The sequence below is a fragment of the Pistacia vera genome, unplaced genomic scaffold (genome assembly GCF_008641045.1).
Source record: "Pistacia vera cultivar Batoury unplaced genomic scaffold, PisVer_v2 Contig142, whole genome shotgun sequence".
Classification (NCBI taxonomy): Eukaryota; Viridiplantae; Streptophyta; class Magnoliopsida; order Sapindales; family Anacardiaceae; genus Pistacia; species Pistacia vera.
Window position 1 is genome coordinate 618,341 of NW_022195489.1, and position 26,106 is coordinate 644,446.

Sequence of the window (26,106 nt, forward strand, 5' to 3'; positions counted from 1 at the left end):
ATTTCATATCCTTCACTCGAGCAAGGAACAACTACTATACAAGCCTATATAAATGGCTTCAAATGAGGAAACCTTAGCTTCACCCAGCAGCCGATTCTTTGTTTATCATCAGTGGTTAATACCGCTGTAATAATGAAGAAATTAATGGGATTAGCTTCGTTTTTGTCTTCTTGATTTTTACACAATTTAACACCAATTTTGTTCGAACAAAGGAACCCTCAAGACCTTGAGCACTCTCAATACGTTACTGTAATAGGTGATGCAGCTAAAACCCTTACATAAGACACAAATGTAATTAAGATAACCATGATATGCAAGACAAACTGATAATAACCAACAATTTTCTTGTGCAGGATGCAACAATGACTGCAATACCGCTTTTGTTGCTCCTGTAACATCCAGAAACAACCTCCACAATGCGAGCTTTGCTGCCAGGAGGAGCCTTGAGTTGCCGGCATGCAAGCTGTTAGAAACTCAAACTTGATTTTACAGGTGACTCGCATCACTAACTGGGGAACATCAACGTCTTCTCGTGCAAGAAAATGGGGTCTCTGACTCTCTGATCATTAGAGATACTTCACTTCCACTGGAGCTTTATCATGGAACAATTTCTGTTAAAAGGCGTTTTCATGGCAACAACTTCATCAAAATCTAACCAAACTGTTTTCATAAATTTCTTCATAATTCATCCATTAATCTTCTGCATGTGCTATAAAGGAGAGGGCACTCTCCACTTCCTCAATGCTTCACAGAAACCCATTATCATAGATGATAGAATAGAATGTGATAAAAATTGAAGCACTGCATTTCTCAAAATGGATGCTGTAAATCAACTGTAATCATCGACATTCGAAGGCCAAAAGAACGGTAAATATAAAAATAATTTTCTTGTTAAAAAGAAAGTTAAATGTATTTCAGTCAAAATTTCGTAACTTGAACTTAAAATAATCATATATCAGCATCGTGGACCGCAACAGACAAAGTAAAAATCGAATCATATGAAAAGGACGTCTGCAAGACTACAACGCTACCTACCGAATTAACGACCGGATGTACTATAAGAGTCTGCGGCGAATCGGGGCCGTCTATTTCTCTTTCTCTCCGGTTAAGTATGAAGAGCGAAGAATAGGATAGCAAGGGACATAGAAATGGCTTCGTGGAATTCGATTCCGCTGGAAATCACTTACGAAATTTTTGGTTGGGTTTCGTTCCTATCATGGTCTGCCTGTTTCTACCCTCAAGTCATCTTAAATTTCCGGCGCAAAAGGTAAACATTTTGCCGCTCAATTGTATTAAATTGTGTTTTTCATTGTAATAGAATAACAGTAATCAACAAGTGTTATTTGATTTCTTAGTGTTGTAGGTTTGAACTTTGATTTTGTGGTGCTTAATTTGACGAAGCACTCCTCCTACTTGATCTACAATGTTTGTCTCTACTTTAGCCCCGCCATTCAGAAACAGTACTTTCAGAAGTACGGCTTTAATCAGGTTCGTTTCTCTCTTCCCTTTTTAGAATTTAACATTTCTTTGTTTACTCTGTTTCTCAGGTGTTCAGAATTCCTAAATTATAGCGTATTCATAAAAAAATAAGCTAGTTTCTACTTGTTTCAGATGATTCCTGTGGCTGCAAACGATGTGGCGTTTTCTATACATGCTGTTCTATTGACAGCGACCACCTTGTTGCAAGTTGCAATATATGAAGTAAGTATTTCATTCTTCATTTGTGGTCATATCATTATTGATGCTTGGGAGGTGTTCACCACATGCTTAAGATGTTAGAGTAATTGATGGTTTAAATTTTGTGCAGCGTGGAGTCCAAAAAGTCTCTAGGATATCTCTAGCAATTGTATCTGCTGTATGGTTATCTGCCGCAGTTTGTTTCTTTGTAGCTCTGCCTAACCATTCTTGGCTTTGGCTTATAAACATCTTTAAGTAAGTTGCTCTTTTAGTTTTAGTGTTTTCTACCTTTGGATTGGACATTATCATGCAAAGATAATATGCATGCGCAATGGTGTATACATTGTGCATTGTAGCCATTAGTGAAATTTTATTTCAGGATGTGATATACTCCATTTATCATTTATATAACACCTCTTACAAGGATACTATCCGTGAGATCTCACAATGTGGCTAGAAACGTGATTAAACTTCTTGGTTTATGCTAATGCTTTAAGACATTAACAAGCCAGTCTATTGCTTTTGGTAGCTGATAACTCTTTATATACCACCACTTTTATGAAGGAACTTAGGCACTCACACCCATAGCCCATAGAAATTCTTTCTTTAAGACTGGTATGAGGACAATCTTGCTGTGACATAGAACGCTGGTTCTTAGGTTGATAGTAGTTTGAATTTTATTCTTGGACGACCTGAAAAGCGTGCTGGTAAATGCTGCTGAGCCTTAATATACCTGCCAGAGCAATGCTTTCTTAGATAAATGCCATTCTCTATACTGAAGTCTCACCATTTTTTTTCCCTCTATTTTTCCTTCTGAGGTGCAGGAGGTCGGAATAGGAGTTGAAATAGGGGTTGGCTGGTAATTTGGGAGTGGGTAGCTGCAAAAAACTGGCTTCTGCACTACCCTAATTATCCTCATTGCACAACTGGAACTCTTGTTTCCTTTTGTATTCCCAGTGAGTGAAAAGTTTCTTAAAAATAACTTGATGCATTTAATTTATAAAATTTATTTCAATAGCATAGTTAAGGTCTTTTCTATAGTTCTGTATTACATTGCTGGAATGGATAAACTTTCTGAATTCCTTGCAAATTTAATTTTTCTTAGCTCAGTTGAAGTTCTTATGGTACTCATTGAATGTATTCTAATATTTTGTGACTTCCAATATTGTTTCAGCTCAATTCAAGTGTTTATGACACTCATCAAGTATACTCCCCAGGTGAAAGTCTCTTTTACGCTGAACTTTCAATATTAGAGAATTGCTAGAATTACTTTTTTTAATGATTGTCCTCATTGATGCATAATAATTTTATGTGCTAATGAAGTCCAAAAGGGCAAAGTCTATCATTTCAATTGTTTGATTATCCATATAAACTTAAGGTTTTGGCAACCTACGGAAATTTGAATCAGTCCATTGTAAATCATATTGCATTTTAGTTCACAACTTTGAAGTTAGCATGGAGAGATTAGCAATGGAAGGAATTGTAAATTGAAATTTCGCCATCTGGTTCAACTGTCGTATGTCTCAAATGAATGGTCTCAGTTATGTTCAGGTCTTAATCTTTGTCACCATAATCTGATCAGATTTCCCCTTCATATCCCGCCAGCAACTGTACATTTTTTATTCCCCAATTAAATCTTCTAGTTATTTTTTTTTCATTTGATGTGATTGCTAATGATTCTGTTCTTTACAATTTTTCAGCACTGTGATTCAAAGAAAATTTGTTTTGTGTAGATGCATAGTGTTTGTAATGGTATTTTGATTATTATGCTGAAATTAATTGCTGGTGTAGCCACTGACCACCTATAAATATTTATAATTTATGTTACATAATACAGGTGGTGATGAACTTTAGGCGAAAGAACACAGATGGATTCAGCATTGGATATGTATTTTTTGATTTTTCTGGAGGGTGTACAAGTTATACTCAGATGATTGTGCAGTCTATTGATCAAAGTATGCAATCTCTTCCCAACTGAATAACTTTCATCCCGGCATCATGTTTTTGCCTAATGTTAATGTCAATCTCATCATTTTTCGCAGATTCTTGGGTTAACTTCTATGGAAATCTAGGGAAGACATTGTTATCTTTGGTATGAAATGTTCACTTTCCTTCTGATTGAACTTTCTATTCGAGATTATTTATTCATTTTTACTGAGTAAATTCTGTCCTCTAATCGTTCTTTATGTTGCATTGATTTTGGTATAACACGTTTTGCAGGTGTCTGTATCATTTGACCTTGTATTCATGTGTCAACATTATTTGTTATATCCGGCCAAGCAAGCAGCAGTAGTCGCTCCTGAACTCAAGAAAGAGGTTTCAGAGCCACTTCTGAAGTCGTCTGATCACCCTGAACTAGAAAATGTATAACGCTAGCAAAGTGCAAGGTGTAATTTGTGATGAAGTGACCTATGATATTGTTGAGGATAATCACTTGTTTAATAAAACATTCTCAGCTCATATGAATGGGATGATTCATATTGTATCTTTAAAAAGGAAGGAGACAATTTACACACAGCAGAAATAAAATCCTGCATTCAAGCAGTTATGGAATGAACCATTCATAAATTCATAAGCAAATGGATATCTATAGTTTAGAAACATTTCGTATTTGGTTAGGTCTTTCATATCCTTCACTTGAGCAAGGAACCATTGCTATACAAGCCTGTATAAATGGCCTCTAAATAACAGGGAAACCTCACCTTCCTTCACCTGGCAGCCGATTGTTTGGTTATCATCACATTGATCAGTACCGCTATAATGATGAAGAAATTGATGGCATTAGCTTGGTTTTTTGTCTTCTTGATTTCTACAGAAGTTGACACCAGTTTTGTTGAAGGGAGCAGTCGTCTTTCTTTTCAAAAGAACCCTCAAAACCTTGAGCACTCTCAATACGTTACTGTAATAGGTGATGCAACTAAAACGCTTATATGAAGACACAAATGTAACTAAGATACCATGATATGTAAGACAAACTGATAATAACAAACAATTTTGTTGTGCAGGGTGCAACAATGACTGCGATACCACTTGTTGCTCCTGCAACATCGAGAAACAGCCACCACTGTGCGAGCTATGCTGCCAGGAGGAGCCTTGAGTTGCTGCCATGCAAGCTTTTAGTTTTAGGAACCGAGACTTGATTTTAAAGATACATCGCATAACTAACTGGGCAACATCAAGGCCTCCTCGTGAAAGAAAATTAACTGATCATTAGAGATATTGAACTTTCACTAGTGCTGTTATCATGGAACTACTGTTGAAAGTTGTTTTCATGGAAGCTTCAACCGAATTTTTTATGCTTATTAAGATGCAAAGCGGTATTTATCTAGGAAACAGAAAGGAAATGGCAGTTGGACAGTAACACAACCACCAAAATGATGAGAAAATATAACAAAAAAGTTTCAAGATTCAGAATGAGTGCGAGATTGGTGAACCTGCATAACCGAGTACTGTTTGCTGCTCATATGCCGTTGCTATTGATCAACACAACTCCTTATGCACTGCTTTATGCAAATAACAAATACATGACAAAAATTCCCAGCCAAAGTAAATAGAGGATTGATTTCAAAATGTAAATCAAATAACTATATAGGATGAGCAAAAGTTGCAAAACTACTCAAATTTACTTAGTGAATCGTGATTAGTTCATCCAAATACAACAAAGGTGTTTCATGATAATTCATCCATTAATCTTCTGTATGTTCTATAAAAGGTGTGGACTATTCCTCAACGCTTTACAGAAACCCTTTGTCCTAGCACAACACAGAAGTGATAAAAATGAAGCACTGTATTTCTCAAAATGTATGCAGCATGAATGCTGTACATCAACCATAATCATCAACATTCTAAGGCCAAAAGAATTATAAATTTTTAAACTAAATTCAATTTTTCAAACATGCACTGATCACTGCTAGCATTGACCATTGATATTCTGATGAATGCCTAAATTAAATTAGCATCCAAAGTAGCACAAATTGCATTCATGGTATTACAGAGTTTTTGCCAGGCATCACTTGTACTTGACCTGGTGCATCCATGAACTGAACCAAAAAGATTATAGTATATTTTCCTATGGCCTCGACGAAAAGCAAAACCTTGTACCATGAATTTTCTGTTATTTAGCATAAGGCTTCTCTCTGAGTGCCTACCTCCACAATCAATTATTCCATCAACCGCACAACAAACTCTCACAAAATTTTATAGTGTCGTAAGCCGAGTTCTAGATGTACAACAGAGTAATAGTAGCCAAACACTAGCTCTTGAATTATAATTTAAAAGAGAGAAATGGATGCACAGAAATTAAATCCTCCTTGAAAGGCCAAGGAATACAACAGCTGATGAGATTTGCACCCTGAGATCAGCAATATCGACATCGTGCCCACCTTCAACCAGACCCCATCTGTCAACCTACAAAGAAAAAAGAGAAGGCTTCAGAAGAACAAGTTGAAATTAGATGAGAAATGTTAACACATTAAACATATTTGTTGAAACAAGGTTCAAAATGTCTGTGCCTCTATGTGAGTGTCTATGTGTGTGTGTGAGAGAGAGAGAGAGAGAGAGAGAGAGAAGAAAGAGAGGAAAAAGTAACTCAGTTAACAAGCACCTGTAAATCTTCCTCAAGTCTGATTAACTCAATTGCTTCCTCAATCTGCAACTTTCCACGAAAAATTCCAATAGCAATTGTTAAAGAATGTGCTGCTGCAGTAATTGCATCAATTGCTGCCAATTCACAGTCATCTGTTTTCTTCAGAAGGTTTTCTACAGCCTTTATAAGACCATCCTCTTGCTTTCCACCAAAAAAGCTTGAGTACACAACAGGCTTAAAGCCAAATTCTGATTCTAGCCAATTAAGCAAAGGATCAATTTTTTCCACCTGACGTTCTGCAAAGATTTGAAGGAGCTGGTAAGGTAAATATCCACCCTAACGTAATCAATCCATATACTAATATCTTAAAACCAGCCCATCTCATATAAATATCATGCAAGAGACTAAATTATGAATTTCATCTTATAAAACAGGAAAATGTGGACGCTACTCCATCAATTAATAGAGATGCTTGACCCTCACAAATAGTTCAGAGACCAAACCACATATGGAAAACTAATAAGAACTCATTCCATATATAAGTAAAGGCAGAGTCATATTGCAAATCGAAAGTGATTTTGCTTGTAGAATTCAAATTCTTAGCTTGGCAAATCAATGGATATAAAGCAAATTATACGTTGAGAATGAATTTCAGATTTTAAAAAAAAAAAAAAAAAAACTATAAAAAAAAAAAAAAAAAAAAACTATAATATGACAAGTAATTGCAATAAAGAATCTGCTATATTTTGCATAAATATATGATAATAGTTCAGTGTTCTTAACAAAATCAAAGATGCAAAATAATGATTTATATGAAATTAATCAGTAGGCACATAAACGTCCTACCATGAACAACACTTGTGAGATCATTATCATCAGGAGCGCGGCAAAAGACTAAATCTTGATTAAATTTCTTCATCAAATGGTCAATGATTTTTGGGCGAGTTAGAGGAACTCTCTCCAGGGCAGTACACGCAAGTTTCATGAGTGGCATGGTGAAGGGTCTAACCCCATCTATTTGCTACAATAATTAACACTTGATTACACAACTTCAACAACATAAGCACATAAAAAAATAAAAATAAATAAATAAATAAAATCCTACTTCAGTGTGACATATAAACAAGAAATGAAGATAGAAACACACCTGATATTCCCACTCAGCACCAACGGCCTTAGCTAAGGCCAAAGTCGGGAGCTTAAGAGGCCTCTTTGATGGAGTCTTCAGAGTCCGATAATCGAGCATCACCGTCCATCCATTCCCATCATCAGCCTCTCTAGTACTCACTTGCTCATAAAACCTCTTGCCCGCAATCGACCCCGTCATAAACGACATGGGCATAGTCACAGAAGCCGTCTCTTGCTTAGGCCCCTTAATGTAGATTTCGTCATTATTTCCACTGGAGGAGGGGGAGAAGGTAAAGGAAGAAGATGAATCATCGGATTGCTCAGCTTGTGCGACGGAGCAGAGGTGGCGAATAGAAGAACCGGCGAGAGCTTTAATGGGATTAGGGTTGTTTATGGATCTTAGGGTTTTAATTAACAGTGAAGCTGCCATTTTTTATTTCCCAGGGTTTAAGGCAGATGAATTTTGTTAGGGTTGTGAAATCAAATTTCAGATTCTCGTAAACTAACATGATCTCCGCCTATTTTAGCCGTAAAAAATGTGATGTTCTAAATTTGTTAATAACTAATAAAACAGAAAATAGAAAATTCCAAGTCTACCCTTTAATTAACGTATTACAGTCAGCAATTTCTTAATAAGGAAACAAATGTCTTTGGTAACAGTGTGAATTGAAAGGTAATTTAATTATTTATAATTTATAAGATAAAATCTTTGATAACATATATTATATAAATAATATTTGTCACTATTATGATATTGCGTCCTCACTCCTCTTCCATTTTATACAAAAACTCAACTAATCTGGAGTCGATTTTTCTTAAGGAAAATAATACAGTTATCGAAGAATGTACATCGAATTCATGCATCGAATGATGTAACGTTATCTTGATCATTGATTAATTATAAATTTCTTTTAAGAAAATATGATAATATCAGGTCATTCAATACATAAATTCAATACGCATTATTCGGTAACTATAACATTGCTATTTCTTTGGCAATACATGAATGATAACCAACCAAGTCAAAAGTTTTAATTATAAGGACATCCTTTGTAGTCTAGTGATTAAGTCCAAATCCTTTTATCAGTTTGATTAATTTTCACATTTATTAGAAATTTAGAATGCAGGTCGGCAAGGGATATCGTAACCAAGAACAATTTTAATCTTTTTTATATATTTTCCCAATTGAATATAGAAAGTCTTTATTAGCATCCATTTCAATTACATTTTCAAGTTAATTGGTCTTCTCTTCGCATCCACACTAACACCAAACCATTAATTAAGAACTAAATTTAGACTTGAGATAGTAAATATTTCTTATAGAGAGTAAACGACTATTTCCCACCCAAGAATTGCCTTAATGTCACTTTCTCGCCCAAAAAGTTTCATAATACTAAATTACCACCCAAAGGTCATGCTCCATTAGTAAATTCCGTTAAATACATTGATTTTAACTGTGAAGACGGAAATGCTCTTAACAGTTTGACTGGAAAATTTTTTATTAGTATATGCAGCCAATTACCATAATACCCTTTTTAATTGTGTAATTCAATACCCCCAACTATTTGTAAAAATTACTAATTTGTCCCTAATGCTAAAATCAATCAATAACAGTTGAGATTTTAAAATTTTGAAGTAGTTGGCTCCGTTTGGTTGGTTTTTGGGAATACTATTATTAGTATTCCCAAAAAAGGTAAACCGTAAAATGCCCAAAAACTCATAATATTATCCAATATTATTTAACTTTTTTTAAACCTCCTAAATTTGTTATTTTAATTAAATACCCTTAAATTTTTTTTTCAAAATTACAAAAACACTCCTAAACCTACATTATACCAGATTCCAGCCACCACTGCCGGAAGTTGGCCGGAATCTGATATAATGGCGCACTACCGGCTGAATCTGGCCGGTAGTGCGCCGATCTAGCCTTTTTCGGCCAGATCCACGGTGGATCTAGCCGGAAAAGGCCAGATCTAAGGCAAAAGATCTGGCTGTTGACGGCCACATCTTTGGCCGTAACCAGACGTCAATGACGGCCAACATGTGGTCGTCGTTGACCATCAACGACGGCTGTATCTTTGGCCATCGTTGACGAGCAAATGCGGCCAGATCTGGCCGTCAATGGCCAGATCTAGCCATAGATCTAGCCGACAAAGGACATATCGGTGCACGACCGGCAAGATCCAGCCGGCCATGTGCCGATACGGCGACTCCAGCCACCCTCCGGCGGTGGTGGCCAGCTGTGATTATTCACTGGGTGGATTGGGGGTGTTTTTGTTAACTTTCAAAGTTTTATTATAGGGGTGTTTAGTAAATAAACAAACATAGGAGGTATTTTTATTAATTTTTAAATCCTACATCGTAATACCCGCCCAATTCAACTTTCTTTAACTTTTTTCAAAAAACTTTTCTAAAAAATACAAAAAAGTGAACCAAACGGAGTCGTTAATATTACTATTTTGTCCCTGTGTTTGTCGCAAAATAAGCTCACATTTATATAATGAATTTTATCAATTAAAACCTAGCAAGAGTACTGATTTGAAAATTACAATATAATTCCTTGAATTGAAACCAAAAAAAAAAAGCAATTGGGAATGCAATACAAATATCTTCAATATAGGTAAATAAACAAGCAAGTTTTAATCACAAAATGGAGTTAAAATCACTTCATTGTCATTGTAAAAAATCTCATTAAAAAATATCAAAGTCAATTAAGTTTCCATCTCCTTACATGTCACCATAAATTTATGATCAGTGATATATTCATCGAGCAAAAATATGACCAGTATTCGATCTGTGGTGGGTGACAAACATGGTTGTTAATGAACATGAAGCTTTAATTCTGGTGCTTCCTATACTCTAAAACCTTGATGATCTCCAAGGGTTATGACCTAAAACAGATTAACTCAACAACTTAGTCTCAGAATTTTCACAAACTTATAATACATATAGTATACAAATAATTAACCAATTTTACACAACAGAAAAAAAAAAAAAAAAAAAAATTCCAACCAAAGCAAGTAAAAAACAAGCCATTTTTCACTCAGAATCACCTCAAATTCACCTCTACCAAAACGAGTGCAGCTTGGAACAAATGATACAACTTTAATAACAATTAATGTCTACACTCTACAACAATTTTGCATTGTGATTTACTGATTTACCGTTTGATAAGCAAATTATACAATCAAAAGGATCCTCATATTACATTTTATCTTTGATACTATGCATATGAGCATATCTTTAGATATATCTTAACCTCCAACTAACTAACCCGTATAAAAGCTATACTAGTTGGAAGCGTTACAAACTTAATTATGTTTTCCGATAAAGCACCAAGAACAGCCTAGAAAGAACTTCCTTTAAGGGTATCGATAAGCTAAGTGGATAAAATAATCATATGGACTAATCAAATTAAAAATAAAAATAAAACTTTGCACTAAACAAACATCAATAAGATCTGGAAAGTAGAGCGGCAAAGAAACAATTGAATACAACCTTCAGTACAACTTCACTGGACACTTCACAGGAAGGAACATCCAGATTGCAGAACCAACTCGGCAAATCAAGGCAAGACCTGACACCAAGTCCTGTTTTACCAGCTTCTGTGTAACAAAGGCACTTGTCCTGCACCAGCTCATCCAAAGTTTTTTCCTTTTGAGACATTGTGAAATTTCTTAATGTAGCAGGGACATAAACAACATTTTGTGACCGTGATCCCATACTAGCAAGAACCTGAAAATGTACAATGAGAATCATAAAGCACTAACCCTATGTACACGAAAACAACAAACAAATCTTCCTGTCACTAACCCATTTGCAAACGAAAACAACAAAACAAAAAACACATTTTGTTCCCATACAACCTACAATAAACGAAACCAACAAAGGGACTATCTCCAGTCCTCCACAAGTTCAACCACTCGCAAACGCAAACCCTATCGTTACTAGCCTCAACGATGAACGACGTCAAAAGTCGTGAGTCAGTAGACCAACTGTCACTAACCAAAGAACTTGCCGTTCACCGAAAAAACAAGTCCTTCGCCGAAAAAACTCTCTAATAACAACCCCATGATGGTCAACATTGTAAACGAACCCAAAGCTCCAAAATCGCCAACCACAAGTCCACCCCCCTTGTCTACCTCGTCATTAACACTCATCGGTCGCCGTAAACAATCACCAGAATGCAGTGGAAGCCGTCAGCCAAAACCCAAATGTCGTTGCTTCCAAAAAACGCAAAAGACATCGTTTCTTTTGTTTTTCTTTCTAAGTTCAACTACCCTGGCCTGGACGCTTGTCAACGCCTTAGCCCACCGCTTCAATTTTAAATTTTATTTAAAAATAAAATGACCATCCTACCATTAATTATAAATGACTTTTGACCATCTTACCCTTCTTTATAACTAAATTTACTAACGGAAATAAGTTGTGGGTGGTAATTTGGTATTATGAAACTTTTTGGGCGGGAAAGTGTCATTAGGGCAAACCTTGGGTGGGAAATAAGTGTTTACTCTTTTTATAATTAATTAATTCCAGAGCTGGTGACCAGTGAGTGAGACTGAGAAAGCCGGCCAGATGATTGGGACAAAAAGAGTTGGATTTTTTTCCATATCAGTCTCTTCATTGTTTATTTAAGCCCATCATTGACTAGCTTATTTGTGTTACAACAAAAGAAAATCCATACTTGCTGAACTTTCATGAGGAGACTTCGTTCTTCCATTACTATGACAGTTTCCTCACTTCAGTTTTATGGTGTTTCTGCTTATTTCAAGAGTAACCAGCAATAATATTACCACAGATCAGCAAGCTCTTCTTGCACTGAAAGGCCATATAACTCATGATCCTGCCAAGGCTTTGGCCAACAATTGGTCCACAAGTAGCTCTGTTTGTTCTTGGATCGGCGTCACTTGCGGCGCCCGTCACCGGAGAGTGGTAGCCCTGGATATCTCCTTCTTGAGTCTGACGGGCACCATCCCGCCTCAACTGGGAACCATGTCTTTCCTCGCAAAAGTCAAAATTACAAACAACAGTTTTTACGGATCTCTGCCTGATGAGTTGGCTCAATTACGTCAACTGAAAGTCATCGATTTCTCGTTCAATAACTTCAACAGCGAGATCCCATTATGGTTTGGGTCCTTTCCGAAACTTCAAGGCTTGAGTTTGAAAGGGAACAACTTTGTGGGGAAAATTCCAAAATCTCTAGACAACGTAACTTCACTGCTAATGCTTGATCTTAGTAAAAACCAGCTTTCAGGCAGCATTCCCTCTTCCATCTTCAACGTTTCTTCACTGCAAAAGATCGATCTCAGTGATAATCAGCTGTCTGGTTCCTTCCCTTCCATCTTTTTCAACATGCTTTCATTACAAAGTCTTGATTTCGTTCAGAATGGATTATCAGGAGAAGTCCCGGCGGCTATTTCGATCACCTTCCGAGTTTGGAATTGTTTCTCTTGTCAATAAACAAGTTTGACGGCGAAATACCGGCCACTTTGTCTAAGTGCAAACAACTCCAATATTTGTCCTTGTCGTACAATTATTTTACCGGAGCCATACCGAAAGAAATTGGGAACATGACTGAGCTTAAATGGATACTTCTTGGCTATAACAAACTCGGAGGTAAGGTACTTCGATCCTAAAGCTTATTAACATAAACAAACAAATTTTGAATTGCTCAAATATTTTTCTCGCATATTATTGCAGGTGAGATACCTGATGAAATCGGTAATCTACGTACACTTGAAGTTTTGGGGCTTCCAAGTAACAACCACAGTGGCCTTTTTCCGGCTTCAATCTTCAATATGTCAACAGTGAAAGAACTTGCCCTTGATGGGAATAAACTCTCAGGAAATCTTCCATCAACCATAGGCTCTGGAATTCCAGAACTTGAGAGATTTTATTTGGCGGGCAATGATTTTACCGGCACAATTCCTGCATCCATCTCTAATATGTCTAGGCTGTCTATGATAGACCTGGGTAGAAATTTTTTCTCAGGCTCTATTCCTGACAAAATTGGTGACTTAAGGAGTCTTCTAAGCCTATACTTACCTGATAATGCCTTGACATCTTCTGATCCAGGTTTGAGTTTCATTTCTTCTTTGACAAATTGTCAGAATTTAAGAAAACTAATATTATCCATCAATCCACTCAATGGTATCCTTCCCAGGTCCATAGGAAATCTTTCTGTTTCCTTGGAGTATTTAGAGATGGGCGACTGCAATATTAGAGGCAACATTCCTGAAGAAATTGGCAACTTAAAAAACTTAATAGCTTTATATTTAGACCACAATGAATTCAATGGATCAACGCCAACTACATTTGGTCGATTGCAAAAACTCCAAGGTTTGAGAATTCAAAATAACAATCTAGAAGGAACCATCCCCGATGACCTTTGTCAATTGGTTAGACTGGCTGATTTGTTCTTAGGCAATAATAAGTTTTCCGGATCTATACCTGCATGTGTAGGTAATCTCACTTCGATAAGACGTCTCTCTTTAACATCCAATATGTTAACTTCCATTATACCCTCCACGTTGTGGAATCTTAAAGACATGTTGTTCATTAACTTGTCGTCAAATTCTCTGAATGGTTCTCTTCCATTAGATATTGGAAGTTTGAAAGTTGCGGCAACAATAGATTTATCCAGGAATCATTTATCAGGTGGCATACCAACCACTATTGGAGGTCTGAAAGATCTGCAATCACTCTCCTTAAGATATAATACATTAGAAGGCCCGATTCCTGAATCATTTGGCAGCTTAACCAACTTGAAGTTCTTGGATTTGTCCAACAATAATCTCATTGGGGTTATTCCCGTGTCATTAGAGGCACTCATCTATCTCAAATATCTGAATTTCTCCTTCAACAAACTACGAGGACAGATTCCTGAAGGAGGATCATTTGCAAACTTCTCAGCTGAATCATTCATAGGGAATTTGGCATTGTGCGGTTCAACCCAATTTCAAGTCCCACCGTGCAAAACTAGCACTCTTGGGAAATCAAGGACAAGAATAGTTCTTCTACGAATTGTTTTGCCATTGAGCATTGTGCTAACAATAATCGTCTTGGCTCTCATAATTGGGTTGCTATGGTATCGAACAAGGATCAGAAAGCTGCCCAATGATGCCGATACTTCACTCCAACCGCTATGGAGAAGATTTTCTTACCAAGAACTTCTGCAAGCAACGGATGGATTTTGCGAAAGTAACCTACTTGGCATTGGGAGTTTTGGTTCAGTTTACAAAGGAAGACTTTCCAATGGTATGGAGATTGCAATAAAGGTGTTTCACCAACAACTTGAAGAAGCGTTTAAGAGTTTTGACAGTGAATGTGAAGTAATCGTCATCGAAACCCGTCAAAATCATCAGCACTTGTTCAAACAAAGATTTTAAAGCACTGGTGCTAGAGTACATGCCTAACGGAAGCCTGGAGAAATGCTTGTATTCTAACAACTATTTCTTGGATTTTTCTCAAAGGTTGAACATCATGATAGACGTTGCTTCAGCATTGGAATATCTCCATTTTGATTATTCAACTCCCATACTTCATTGTGACTTAAAACCCAGCAATATATTGTTAGACGAAAATATGGTTGCACATCTCAGTGATTTTGGCATTGCGAAACTCTTAGATGAAGAAAAGTCTGTGATGCAAATTACTCAAACCCTTGGCACAATTGGCTACATGGCACCAGGTTTGTGTAGTTTAATCTGTTCTTGCTTAATTTTCTCTGCCATTATTGGTTTATTAATTTGTTGTGTCATCCGCAGAGTACGGAAGAGAAGGAAAAGTGTCAAGAAAATGTGATGTTTACAGCTATGGTATTTTACTAATGGAAACATTCACAAGAAAGAGGCCAACTGACGAAATATTCGATGGAGAAACGTGCTTGAGGAGTTGGATTGGTGAGTCATTGTCAGATAACTCCATTATTGAAGTTGTGGACAGAGATTTGGCAAGCAGAGAGGAGATGGACTTCTCTTCAAGGGAAGAATGTTTGTTATGTATCTTAAATTTGGCCATGGATTGCACAGCAGATTTACCTGAGAACAGGATCGACATGAAAAATGTAGTTAGTAGACTGGTGAAAATTAGAGTAACTTTGAGCTAATACCAAAAGGTTATGATGTATCAAATCATTCAAGCTATAAAAATGAATTTGTCACAATCACGTAGGCGTCAATTTTGAAATTTGTAGAAGATGGACCATCTTCTCCAAGTATGAAGGTATGATAAGATAAAGAGATAAGAAGAAGAGGAGTGCTATGGATAACGGAGAAATTGGAATCAAGAAAAGGAGGAGCCCCAGTTGCAAAATTAAAACTGAATATTCCCATTTCATATCAAATTTCAATAAACGAATCTATCCCCATTGTCGTCTACATTCATTCATTCGCATTGACAGATACTTAAGTTTCCCTTTTTGCATCAGCTCTCACGTCGTCCAGGGAGGCGTACAACTTCAGTAATGTGCTACCCGCCAAATTAATAACACTAAACCACTTTTTCCCAACCAGGTTTGGCTTAATAACACTTTCCCCCAAAAAAATACTTTCTCACCTAAAGTTAATATTTTGGTACTACCCAAAGTCGAGTTCAAACACAAAAATTTTCTCTATCATCACTATTTTAACCTCCAAAGATAAAACCTCTCTCACTCGGATATCTTTACCGTTTGATAAGCAAATTATACACAAAAGGATCCTCATATATATACATTTTATCTTTGATACTATGCATATGAGCATATCTTAAATATATTACACTCCAACTAACTAACCCGTATAAAAGCTATATAGTTGGAACATTACAAACTCAATTATGTTTTCCGATAAAGCACAAGAACAGCCTAAAGAACCTCCTTTAAGGGTATCGATAAGCTAAGTGGATAAAATAATCATTGGACTAATCAAATTAAAAATAAAACTTTGCACTAAACAAACATCAATAAGATCTGGAAAGTAGAGCGGCAAAGAAACAATTGAATACAACCTTCAGTACAATTTCATTGCACATTCACAGGAAGGAACATCCAGATGGGGAACCAACTCCGCAAATCAAGGCAAGACCTGACACCAAGTCCTTTTACAGCTTTTGTGTAAAAAGGCATTGTCCTGCACCAGCTCATCCAAAGTTTTTTCCTTCTGAGACATTGTGAAATTTCTATATGCAGCAGGACATAACAACATTTTGTGACTTGATCTCATACTAGCAAGAACCTAAAATGTATATGAGAATCATAAAGCACTAACCCTATGTACACGAAAACAACAACAAATCTCCTGTCACTAACCCATTTGCAAACGAAAACAACAAAACAAAAACACATTTTGTTCCATACAACCTACAATAAACGAAACCAACAAAGGCAAAGGACCATCTCCAGTCCTCCACAAGTTTAACCACTCGCAAACGAAACCCTATCGTTACTAGCCTCAACGATGAAGACGTCAAAAGTCTGAGTCAGTGACCAATGTCACTACCAAAGAACTTGCCGTTCACCGAAAAAAACAAGTCCTTCGCCGAAAAAAACTCTCTAATAACAACCCCATATTGTCACACTGTAAACGAACCCAAACTCCAAATCGCCAACCACAAGTCCACCCCCCTGTCTACTCCGTCATTAACACTCATCGTTGCCGTAAACAATCACCAGAATGCAGTGAAGCCGTCAGCCAAAACCCAAAAGTTTTGCTTCCAAAAACGCAAAAGCATCGTTTCTTTGTTTTTCTTCTAAGTTTAACTACCTGCTAGACGCTTGTCAACGCCTAGCCCACCGCTTCAATTTTAATTTTATTTTTTTTAAAATGAACCATCCATTAATATAAACTTTTGACCATCTTACCTCTTTTTAACTAAATTTACTAAAGGAAATAGTTGTGGGTGGTAATTTGGTATTATGAAACTTTTGGGTGGAAAGTGTCATTAGGCAAACCTTGGGGGGAAATAGTGTTTACTCTTTTTATAATTATTAATTCCAGAGCTGGTGACCAGGAGTGAGACTGAGAAGCCGGCCAGATGATTGGGACAAAAAGAGTTGGATTTTTTCCATTGTTTATTTATTAGCCCATCATTGACTAGCTATTTGTGTACAACAAAAGAAAATCCATACTTGCTGAACTTTCATGAGGAGACTTCGTTCCATTACTATGACAGTTTCCTACTTCAGTTTTATGGTGTTTCGCTTATTTCAAGAGTAACCAGCAATAATATTACACAGATCAGCAAGCTCTTCTGCACGAAAGGCCATATAACTCATGATCCTGCCAAGGCTTTGGCCAACAATTGGTCCACAAGTAGCTCTGTTTGTTCTTGGATCGGCGTCACTTGCGGCGCCGTCACCGGAGAGGGTAGCTGGATATCTCCTTCTTGAGTCTGACGGGCACCATCCCGCCTCAACTGGGAACATGTCTTTCCTCGCAACTCAAATACAAACAACAGTTTTTACGGATCTCGCCTGATGAGTTGGTCAATTACGTCAACTGAAAGTCATCGATTTCTCGTTCAATAAATCAAAGCGAGATCCCATTATGGTTTGGGTCCTTTCCGAAACTTCAAGGCTTGAGTTTGAAAGGGAACAACTTTGTGGGGAAAATTCCAAAATCTCTAGACAACGTAACTTCACTGCTAACTTGATCTTAGTAAAAACCAGCTTTCAGGCAGCATTCCTTTCCATCTTCAACGTTTCTTCCTGCAAAAGATCGATCTCAGTGATAATCAGCTGTCTGGTCCTTCCCTTCCATCTTTTTCAACAGCTTCATTACAGAATCTTGATTTCGTTCATAAGGATTATCAGGAGAAGTCCCGGCGGTATTTTCGATCACCTTCCGATTGGAATGGTTTCTCTTGTCAATAAACAAGTTTGAGGCGAAATACCGGCCACTTTGTCTAAGTGCAAAAAACTCCAAATTTGTCCTTGTCGTACAATTATTTTACCGGAGCCATACACACGAAAGAAATTGGGAACATGACTGAGCCTTAAATGGATACTTCTTGGCTAAACAAACTCGGAGGTAAGGTCTTCGATCCTAAAGCTTATTAACATAACAAAACAAATTTTGAATGCCAAATATTTTTCTCGCATATATTGCAGGTGAGTACTGATGAAATCGGTAATCTAGTACACTTGAATTTTGGGGCTTCCAAGTAACAACCACAGTGGCCTTTTTCCGGCCTTCAATCTTCAATATGTCAACAGTGAAAGACTTGCCCTTGATGGAATAAACTCTCAGGAAATCTTCCATCAACCATAGGCTCTGGAATTCCAGAACTTGAGAGATTTTATTTGGCGGCAATGATTTTACCGGCACAATTCCTGCATCCATCTCTAAATAGTCTAGGCTGTCTATTAGACCTGGGTAAAATTTTTTCTCAGGCTCTATTCCTGACAAAATGGTGATTAAGGAGTTTCTAAAGCCTTATACTTACCTGAATGCCTTGACATCTTCTGATCCAGGTTTGAGTTCATTTCTTCTTTGACAATTGTCGAATTTAAGAAACTAATATTATCCATCAACACTCAATGGTATCTCCAGGTCCGTTTTAATTATAAGGACATCCTTTGTTGTCTAGTGATTAAGTCCAAATCCTTTTATCAGTTTGATTAATTTTCACATTTATTAGAAATTTATAATGCAGGCTGGCAAGGGATATCGTAACCAAGAACAATTTTAATCTTTTTTATATATTTTCCCAATTGAATATAGAAAGTCTTTATTAGCATCCATTTCAATTACATTTTCAAGTTAATTGGTCTTCTCTTCGCATCAACTCTAACACCAAACCATTAATTAAGAACTAAATTTAGACTTTGAGATGGTAAGAATAACTCTTATAGAGAGTAAACGACTATTTCCCATCCAAGATTTGCCTTAATGACACTTTCCCATCCAAAAAGTTTCATAGTACTAAATTACCACCCGAAAGTCATGCTCAATTAGTAAATTTCGTTAAATACAATGATTTTAATTGTGAAGACAAAATGCCCTTGATGGTTTGACTATAAAAATTTTTATTAGTATATGCAACCAATTACCATAATACCCTTTTTAATTGTGTAATTACCAAATACCCCTAACTATTTGTAAAGATTAAATTACCAATTTGTCCCTAATGCTAAAATCAATCAATAACCGTTGAGGTTTTAAAATTTTGAAGCAGTTAATATTACTATTTTGTCCCTATGTTTGTTGCAAAAATAAGCTGACATTTATATAATGAATTTTATCAATTAAAACCCAGCAAGAGTGCAGATTTAAAAATCACAATATAATTCCTTGAATTGAAACCCAAAAAAAAGCAATTGGGAATGCAATACAAATATCTTCAATATAGGTAAATAAACAATCAAGTTTTAATCACAAAATAGAGTTAAAACCACTTCATTGTCATTGTAAAAAATCTCATTAAAAAAAATATCAAAGCCAATTAATTGTCATTGTCACAATTTTCATTCAAAAATATTAAAGTCAATTAAGTTTCCATCTCCCTACATGCCACCATAAATCTATGATCAGTGATATATTCATAGAGCAAAAATATAACCAGTATTCGATCTGTGGTGGGTGGCAAACATGGTTAATGAACATGAGGCTTTAATTTTGGTGCATCCTGTACTCCAAAACCTTGATGATCTCCAAGGGTTATGACCTGAAATAGATTAACTCAACAACTTCGTCTCAGAATTTTCACAAACTTATAACACATACAGTATACGAATAATTAACCAGCTTTACACAAAAAAAAAAAAAAAATTCTAACCAAAACAAGAAAAAAAACAAGCAATTTTTCACTTAGAACCACCTCAAATTTGCCTCCACCAAAACGAGTGCAGCTTGGAACAAATAATACAACTTAAATAACAATTAATGTCTACACTCTACAACAACTTTGCATTGTGATTTACTGATNTATCATCTAAAATCTAATTTTTAAATTTCTATAATTGACTTGCTAAATTATGTTTATAATAATTTATATTAGATTCACTTGCAGTGCTTCCTGAATAGTCTTTTGATATTTATATGATTTGGGTCATTAAAAGTATTCTAATAAGAGATTGGTTGACGTAATACTCTTTTTGTTACTTGTAGTGCATCAACAACTTTGGAAACGACCTCAGCAAGTGTCAGTTCTACATGGATATGCTTGCTGAATGCAGGAAGACCTCAGGCGCTGTGTTGGGTGCATAAATGTTCCCTTTGCTTTGCTATTTGATGGGTATTCAGCTATGAAGTTGTGATGTTTTAATGACGATGATTCTGTGCGTATGTAGTTGAGGATTTACACGGGAAACCCTTTGAACCCCGATATTGTTATTGAAACATTGGTACTTTTAAACATTAATGGTGCTTGGATAAAAGATTCAATTGATTACTGCTTGTGGCTTATTAGTAGTCTATGCATTTTCTTGATGTGGCAAAATCTGAAAGGGCTGGAATTGTTGTGTTGTATGATCAAAGAGGAAAACATATTTGCTGCAAGCAGAAAGGGAAATGAGTCTGGGTTTTTTTAAGTATTCATCTTTGGAAGTTGTACAAATTATTTTATTTAAAAAATCGATTAAATGGGAGTGCACATGGAAGAGTAAATAGCTTGTTAGGCGCACTATTTTAAAAACCAGACCGGCCGGTCCAACCAATTGGACCTTGAATCGGTCACGTCTTTGGTTCGAGTCAACATTAAACCCGTTATTATGCATTAAACTGCTTTAACTCGATCAAAACCTGGATAAAGTCAATGAACCGTCGGTCCAACCGGATCAGCGGATAAACCGGTATGATTTCAAAAACCCCTAACCCTACGTAAACGCACTATCGCGTAGCCCATTCCATTGATTTCCTTTCTCTGTTTCTCAACTTCTCTTTCTCAGTTTCTCTACTAAAATTTCTCAGATTTCTCAACTTCTCTTTGAAAATCTCTCTGAAATCCCACTCAAATCGCAATCAACTTCATTCCTTAAGTCTGAAATCGCAACCATTCAGTATTCACCAAATCGCAACTGAACTCCCTCGTCGGAAATCGACGACGTCTTCCTCCCTCACCAGAAATTGAGGTGAGAAGGGGTAGAGAGCGGCAGTGTTGTGGCGTCGCTCATAGTGAGGGTAGAGCATGACAACGTCATTCACTGCAAGGGGAGAGGACAACGACATTGCTCACAGCGAGGGAAGAGAATGATAGCGTCACTCACAGTGAAAGGGAGTGGACAGTGGCATCATTTGCTGTGAAGGAAGAGGACGGTGGTGCAACTGATTGGGAAGGGAGGAGACGGCGGCGGTTGAGAGTGGTTTTATCCTCTTCCTTCACATTTCGCTGTGCGGGAAATGGGGATTTCGGCTGAGAGTGGTGGTGGAAGAGGAAGAGGATAGAAGATGGTTGAGATTGGCAATGGGGTTGTGAACTTGTGAGTGGTGGTGGAAGAGGATAGACAATGGCGGTGGCTATGGTTTGTTATTTGAAAGGGAATTGGGGATTTTGATTTAGTGGTGGTGAGATGTATTTTAGAATCCAATGTTTTTTTTTTTGTTTTTTTTATTGCATAAAGGCATCAAAGACCCTCATTCCTTTAGGACCATTTGTGTTGACAATTTCTGCAAAATGAAGATCGACCAAATAGTTTCCAGGACACAAGTTTCTGAACCGGTAACTGAAATTTCCAAATCTTGCACACTGATAAATGGATGGCATATCACCACCATCAATTATATTTTCATTTGTTCTCAAAACCTCCCCTCCTTCAAAATAGCAATCCAAGTCCAAGTCAACGCTAGAATCTCTTTTCTTTATAGCCCCACCTCCGGCATTCACAAACGTCACAAGATTATCTGGTTCAAGAAACAAAACAGGTATGAAACAATTGGACTGAAAATAAAAGTACTTCTGATTTCTAAGTTACCGAAAAAGAATCAAGGTCTTGGTTTTTTTTCCATGTTTAGTAAAAAGCACAAATGAAGAAAAACTAAAGTTGAGGATAGAAGAAACGAGGTAATTAATATAACCTCTTAGTCTGTACTGAGAACTCCCGATTTAACATTTGCCCCCGAGACGTAGAGTACCGCATCAATTGAATTGTATCGTAATTCTCCATTCTAAAAAAATTTAATTAATATAAAAAAGGTTTTTTTTTACACAAAATTATCGATTTAAACAGGTTTTTTTTAAAGTTGTTGACTATCATGTTTGTGATGACATCACCGGTCCAACCGATTGGATCGGTTGAACCGTGACCTGGGCAGTAGAAGGTTGTCCTCCGGTCTGGGATTTAAAACAGGTTTAGCGTTAGGTTATAGTAATCCAATGTTTAAAAAACCGGCAAGTTTAACCGGTTTGATCAGGAACCGGCCATCTTGAGTTGGGATGGGTTGGCCTAAATCGGGGATATGCATTCACCTGGATGATCCACCGTTGGTTAGGATCATTGTAGCAACCCGTTGGTCAATCGGTTAGTGGGGTAAAACCGGGTGAATTCTTACCAGGTTTTCAAGCCCTTAAATTGACTTTCTTACACGTTTTCCCCAATTTTTTTCTTCTTTGTTGGGCCTAACCCATTTTTCTCTCTTCCATCTCTTCATTTGAATACTTCTTCATTTCACTCTTCACTTGAATCACTCCTCTTGTTCAGCAATGGCCGTCATCAGCTTTTTCTCCACTCACCTTCACTTTCCAAAACCTTAACCAAAAATCATTTACTAAATTCCCCATTCTACCCCTCAAATCCTCGTTCAACCTTTGAACAACCCTAAACCTTCACTCTTTAGGCGAGTACTGTCTAAGAACCCACACAAACCCTCACTTAAACGAACCCATTTGAGCAGTTTCACAGCTTTCTCTACTGGGAAGATGTTAAAATTCAAGATGTTAAGGAAATGTTGAAAAAAGCCTTTTATTTGTACAATAAGCCACAAAATCACTAGAAATGTTGAGGCTTATAAAGAAGCTCTTTCTTGCTGAACTCAATTATTGGTAATGCCATTAAGGCTAACAATAATTACAAGATTTTAGAGCATTTGAAAAGTTGGGCTGTGGAGCTGTTCTTGTGAGTGGGAACAGTATACTACACTCACAATCTCTTTCAAAATCTTTCTTTCATAATTTTTTATGACAACTCGTAATTAGTCAACATGTAATTTATCAGATGAGGCATAGGTGAGAACTAATAGAACTGACCAATTGCAAAACTGTCACATGGGATTGTGAGATGAAGTTCATAAGAAAAGGTTATGAATTGTAGCATTACTCGAGTGGGGAATGAACTAAGGCTTGCTTTCGAGCTGGGTTTGACCCCACCAAGTAATGCTTTGTTATATGCTAGCTTTTATGTTTATTGAAGTTCTGATTTTGTTTTTTAATTTGATGTTTTGCTTGTGGGTTTGCAGTTGTTTCAAGGTGTTTCGTTGAGCAGGTGGTTTTATAAAGAGAGTAAACGATTATTTTCCACCCAAGGTTTGCCTTAATGACACTTTCGCATCCAAAAAATTTCAAATTACCACCCAAACGTTATGCTCCATTAGTAAATTCTATTAAATAAAGTGATTTTAACTGTAAAGATAGAAATGCCCTTTTAACAGTTTGATTGGAATTTTTTTTTTTATTAGTATATGTCATGTCAAGGAAACCAATTATCGCTATACCCTTTTTAATTGTGTAATTACTAAATACCCCTAACTATGTGGAAAGGTCAATTACCAATTTGTCTCTAATGCTAACAATCGATCAATAACCCTGGAGATTTTAAAATTTTGAAGCAAATAATATTACCATTTTGTCCCTGTGTTTGATGCAAAATAAACTCACATTTATATAATGAATTTTATCAATTAAAACCTAGCAATAGTGCAGATTTGAAAATCACAATGCAATTCCTTGAATTAAAACCCAAAAAAAAAAAAAAAAAAAATTTGGGAATGCAATACAAATATCTTCAATCTGGGTAAATAAACAAGCAGATTTTAATCACAAAATGGATTTAAAATGGTTTCATTGTCATTGTCACAAATCTCATTAAAAAAATATTAAAGCCAATTAATTGTCATTGTCACAATTTTCACTCAAAAATATCGGGTGCGTTTGATTTATTATTTTGGATAGAATTTTGGAAATAATATTGGGTAGTTGAATAGGAAAGTATTACGAGGTAAAATTTAAAAATTTATGAAAAAACCCTTAAGTTTGCTAATTTAATTAAACACCTTAATATATAAGATGATAAAAACACCCCCACCACCTACAGTGCTATATTCTGGCCACTACCGCCAGAATCTGGCCAAAAAATCATGTTACAACACATACCGGTCAGACCTGTGTCGTAACGCGTCGTTATGGCCTTTTCCGGCCAGATCCACCACGGATCTGGCCGGAGAAAGCCAGATCTACAGCCTACTGTGGCCACGACGACCGGAAAAGGCCAAAACGACGGCCATCTTTGACCTTCAACGACGGCCAAAGATATGGCCGTCGTTTTCGGTCAACGATGGCCAAGATTTGGCTATCGTTGACGGCCAAATCGGTGAACTTCCGACCATTTCTGGTCGACAGGTAGACCGTTGTATAGATTCTGGCTACCACCGACGGTGGTTGCCGGAATCTGGCAAGTATGGGTCGCGAGGGTGTTTTTGCTAATTTTTAAACTTTTTTTTCAAGGAGTATTTAATGAAATTAATAACCTTATGGGGTCTAAAAGTAATTAAAAAAAATAGGCTAATATTTCTGGAATAATGTGCCAAACATTATTTGAAAAATCAGATCCAGAATATGGATAATAATAATGAACCAAACACGACCATCAAAGCCAATTCAGTCTCCATCTCTCTACATGCTACCATCATAAATCTATGATAATTCAGTCTCCATCTCTCTACATGCCACCATCATAAATCTATGATCAGTAGTATATACATAGAGCAAAAATATAACCAGTATTCGATCTGTTGTGGCCTTGCAGGTAACAAACATGAGGCTTTAATTCTGGTGCTTCCTGTACTCCAAACCCTTGATGATGTTCAATGGTTATGACCTAAAACAGATTAACTCAATAACTTCCTCTCAGAATTTTCACAAACTTATAATACATATGGTATACAAATTAATAACCATCTTTACACAAAAAATTCCAACAAAAACAAGTCATTTTTCACTCAGAACCACCTCAAATTCACCTCTACTAAAACGAGTGCAGCTTGGAACAGACGATACAACTTAAATAACAATACATGTCTGCACTCTACAAAAATTTTGCATTGTGATTTACTAATTTACTGTTTGATAAGCAAATTATACAGCCAAAAGGATCCTCATATTATATCAAATGCATGACCATATCATTATAACTCCATTCAATAACACATCATAACATAAAGAACGTACTCCACACAACTCAGATCATATCATATCTAACCTACACTCCCAAACCCAATCACAATCCCATCCAAAATAATTATATAGTCTTATTGACTACCCAATCAAAGGTTATTATTATTTCTGCCTAACCCTTACAGCAAGGTTACTATAGAGTAATCAAAATAGAAGAGTTTGCATTCAGAACCAGAATATTGCCATCAATATAAATAAATCAAGTGGCTGAAACTTGATATTAAGATAAAAAGAGTTGCTTCAAGGAAATTGATATACCATCAAAAGAAAAATTATATTATCTATGTATACTACCTATACAGCTGCAAATTCAAGAAAATCAATTAAAACCATTATTTCAAATTTCAGCAATA

The 26,106-nt window shown here is 36.4% G+C and overlaps 4 protein-coding genes across 4 annotated transcripts; 3 read left to right on the forward strand and 1 right to left on the reverse strand.

Annotated features, from left to right (window-relative positions):
* The first annotated feature begins 949 nt into the window (after positions 1 to 949).
* On the forward strand, positions 950 to 4,230 carry LOC116123419 (cystinosin homolog). The gene is made up of 8 exons (XM_031409190.1): positions 950 to 1,267; positions 1,356 to 1,488; positions 1,612 to 1,701; positions 1,808 to 1,932; positions 2,852 to 2,894; positions 3,515 to 3,632; positions 3,720 to 3,769; positions 3,898 to 4,230. Exons 1-8 carry the CDS (start codon positions 1,149 to 1,151, stop codon positions 4,045 to 4,047), a joined length of 828 nt encoding a protein of 275 aa, XP_031265050.1. The 5' UTR covers positions 950 to 1,148; the 3' UTR covers positions 4,048 to 4,230.
* Positions 4,231 to 5,365: 1,135 nt separating this feature from the next.
* LOC116123418 (ATP synthase mitochondrial F1 complex assembly factor 2) lies at positions 5,366 to 7,903 on the reverse strand. Its single transcript, XM_031409189.1, has 4 exons — positions 7,410 to 7,903; positions 7,109 to 7,283; positions 6,281 to 6,558; positions 5,366 to 6,084 (listed from the first exon to the last, which is right to left on the reverse strand). Exons 1-4 carry the CDS (start codon positions 7,818 to 7,820, stop codon positions 5,977 to 5,979), a joined length of 972 nt encoding a protein of 323 aa, XP_031265049.1. The 5' UTR covers positions 7,821 to 7,903; the 3' UTR covers positions 5,366 to 5,976.
* A 4,196-nt stretch (positions 7,904 to 12,099) lies between these two features.
* Positions 12,100 to 12,998, forward strand: LOC116123340 (LRR receptor-like serine/threonine-protein kinase EFR). The gene has a single exon (XM_031409130.1). The coding sequence runs from the start codon at positions 12,140 to 12,142 to the stop codon at positions 12,848 to 12,850; it is 711 nt and encodes a 236-aa protein (XP_031264990.1). The 5' UTR covers positions 12,100 to 12,139; the 3' UTR covers positions 12,851 to 12,998.
* On the forward strand, positions 12,961 to 15,531 carry LOC116123370 (receptor kinase-like protein Xa21). The gene is given in 4 exon segments (XM_031409148.1): positions 12,961 to 13,006; positions 13,091 to 14,723; positions 14,725 to 15,080; positions 15,157 to 15,531. Coding segments are annotated over 4 exon segments (2,376 nt in total). The 3' UTR covers positions 15,498 to 15,531.
* Positions 15,532 to 26,106: the final 10,575 nt, after the last annotated feature.

Bases quoted from the DNA above. Each gene is read 5' to 3' on its own strand.
- LOC116123419 (XM_031409190.1), top strand. From the start codon at position 1,149: ATGGCTTCGTGGAATTCGATTCCGCTGGAAATCACTTACGAAATTTTT. The intron at 1,268-1,355 runs GTAAACATTTTG...TTGATTTCTTAG, and splicing joins TTAAATTTCCGGCGCAAAAG to TGTTGTAGGTTTGAACTTTG. The intron at 1,489-1,611 runs GTTCGTTTCTCT...TACTTGTTTCAG, and splicing joins AGAAGTACGGCTTTAATCAG to ATGATTCCTGTGGCTGCAAA.
- LOC116123418 (XM_031409189.1), bottom strand. From the start codon at position 7,820: ATGGCAGCTTCACTGTTAATTAAAACCCTAAGATCCATAAACAACCCT. The intron at 7,284-7,409 runs GTGTGTTTCTAT...TAATTATTGTAG, and splicing joins GTGCTGAGTGGGAATATCAG to CAAATAGATGGGGTTAGACC. The intron at 6,085-6,280 runs GTGCTTGTTAAC...TTTTCTTTGTAG, and splicing joins GACTTGAGGAAGATTTACAG to GTTGACAGATGGGGTCTGGT.
- LOC116123340 (XM_031409130.1), top strand. From the start codon at position 12,140: ATGGTGTTTCTGCTTATTTCAAGAGTAACCAGCAATAATATTACCACA.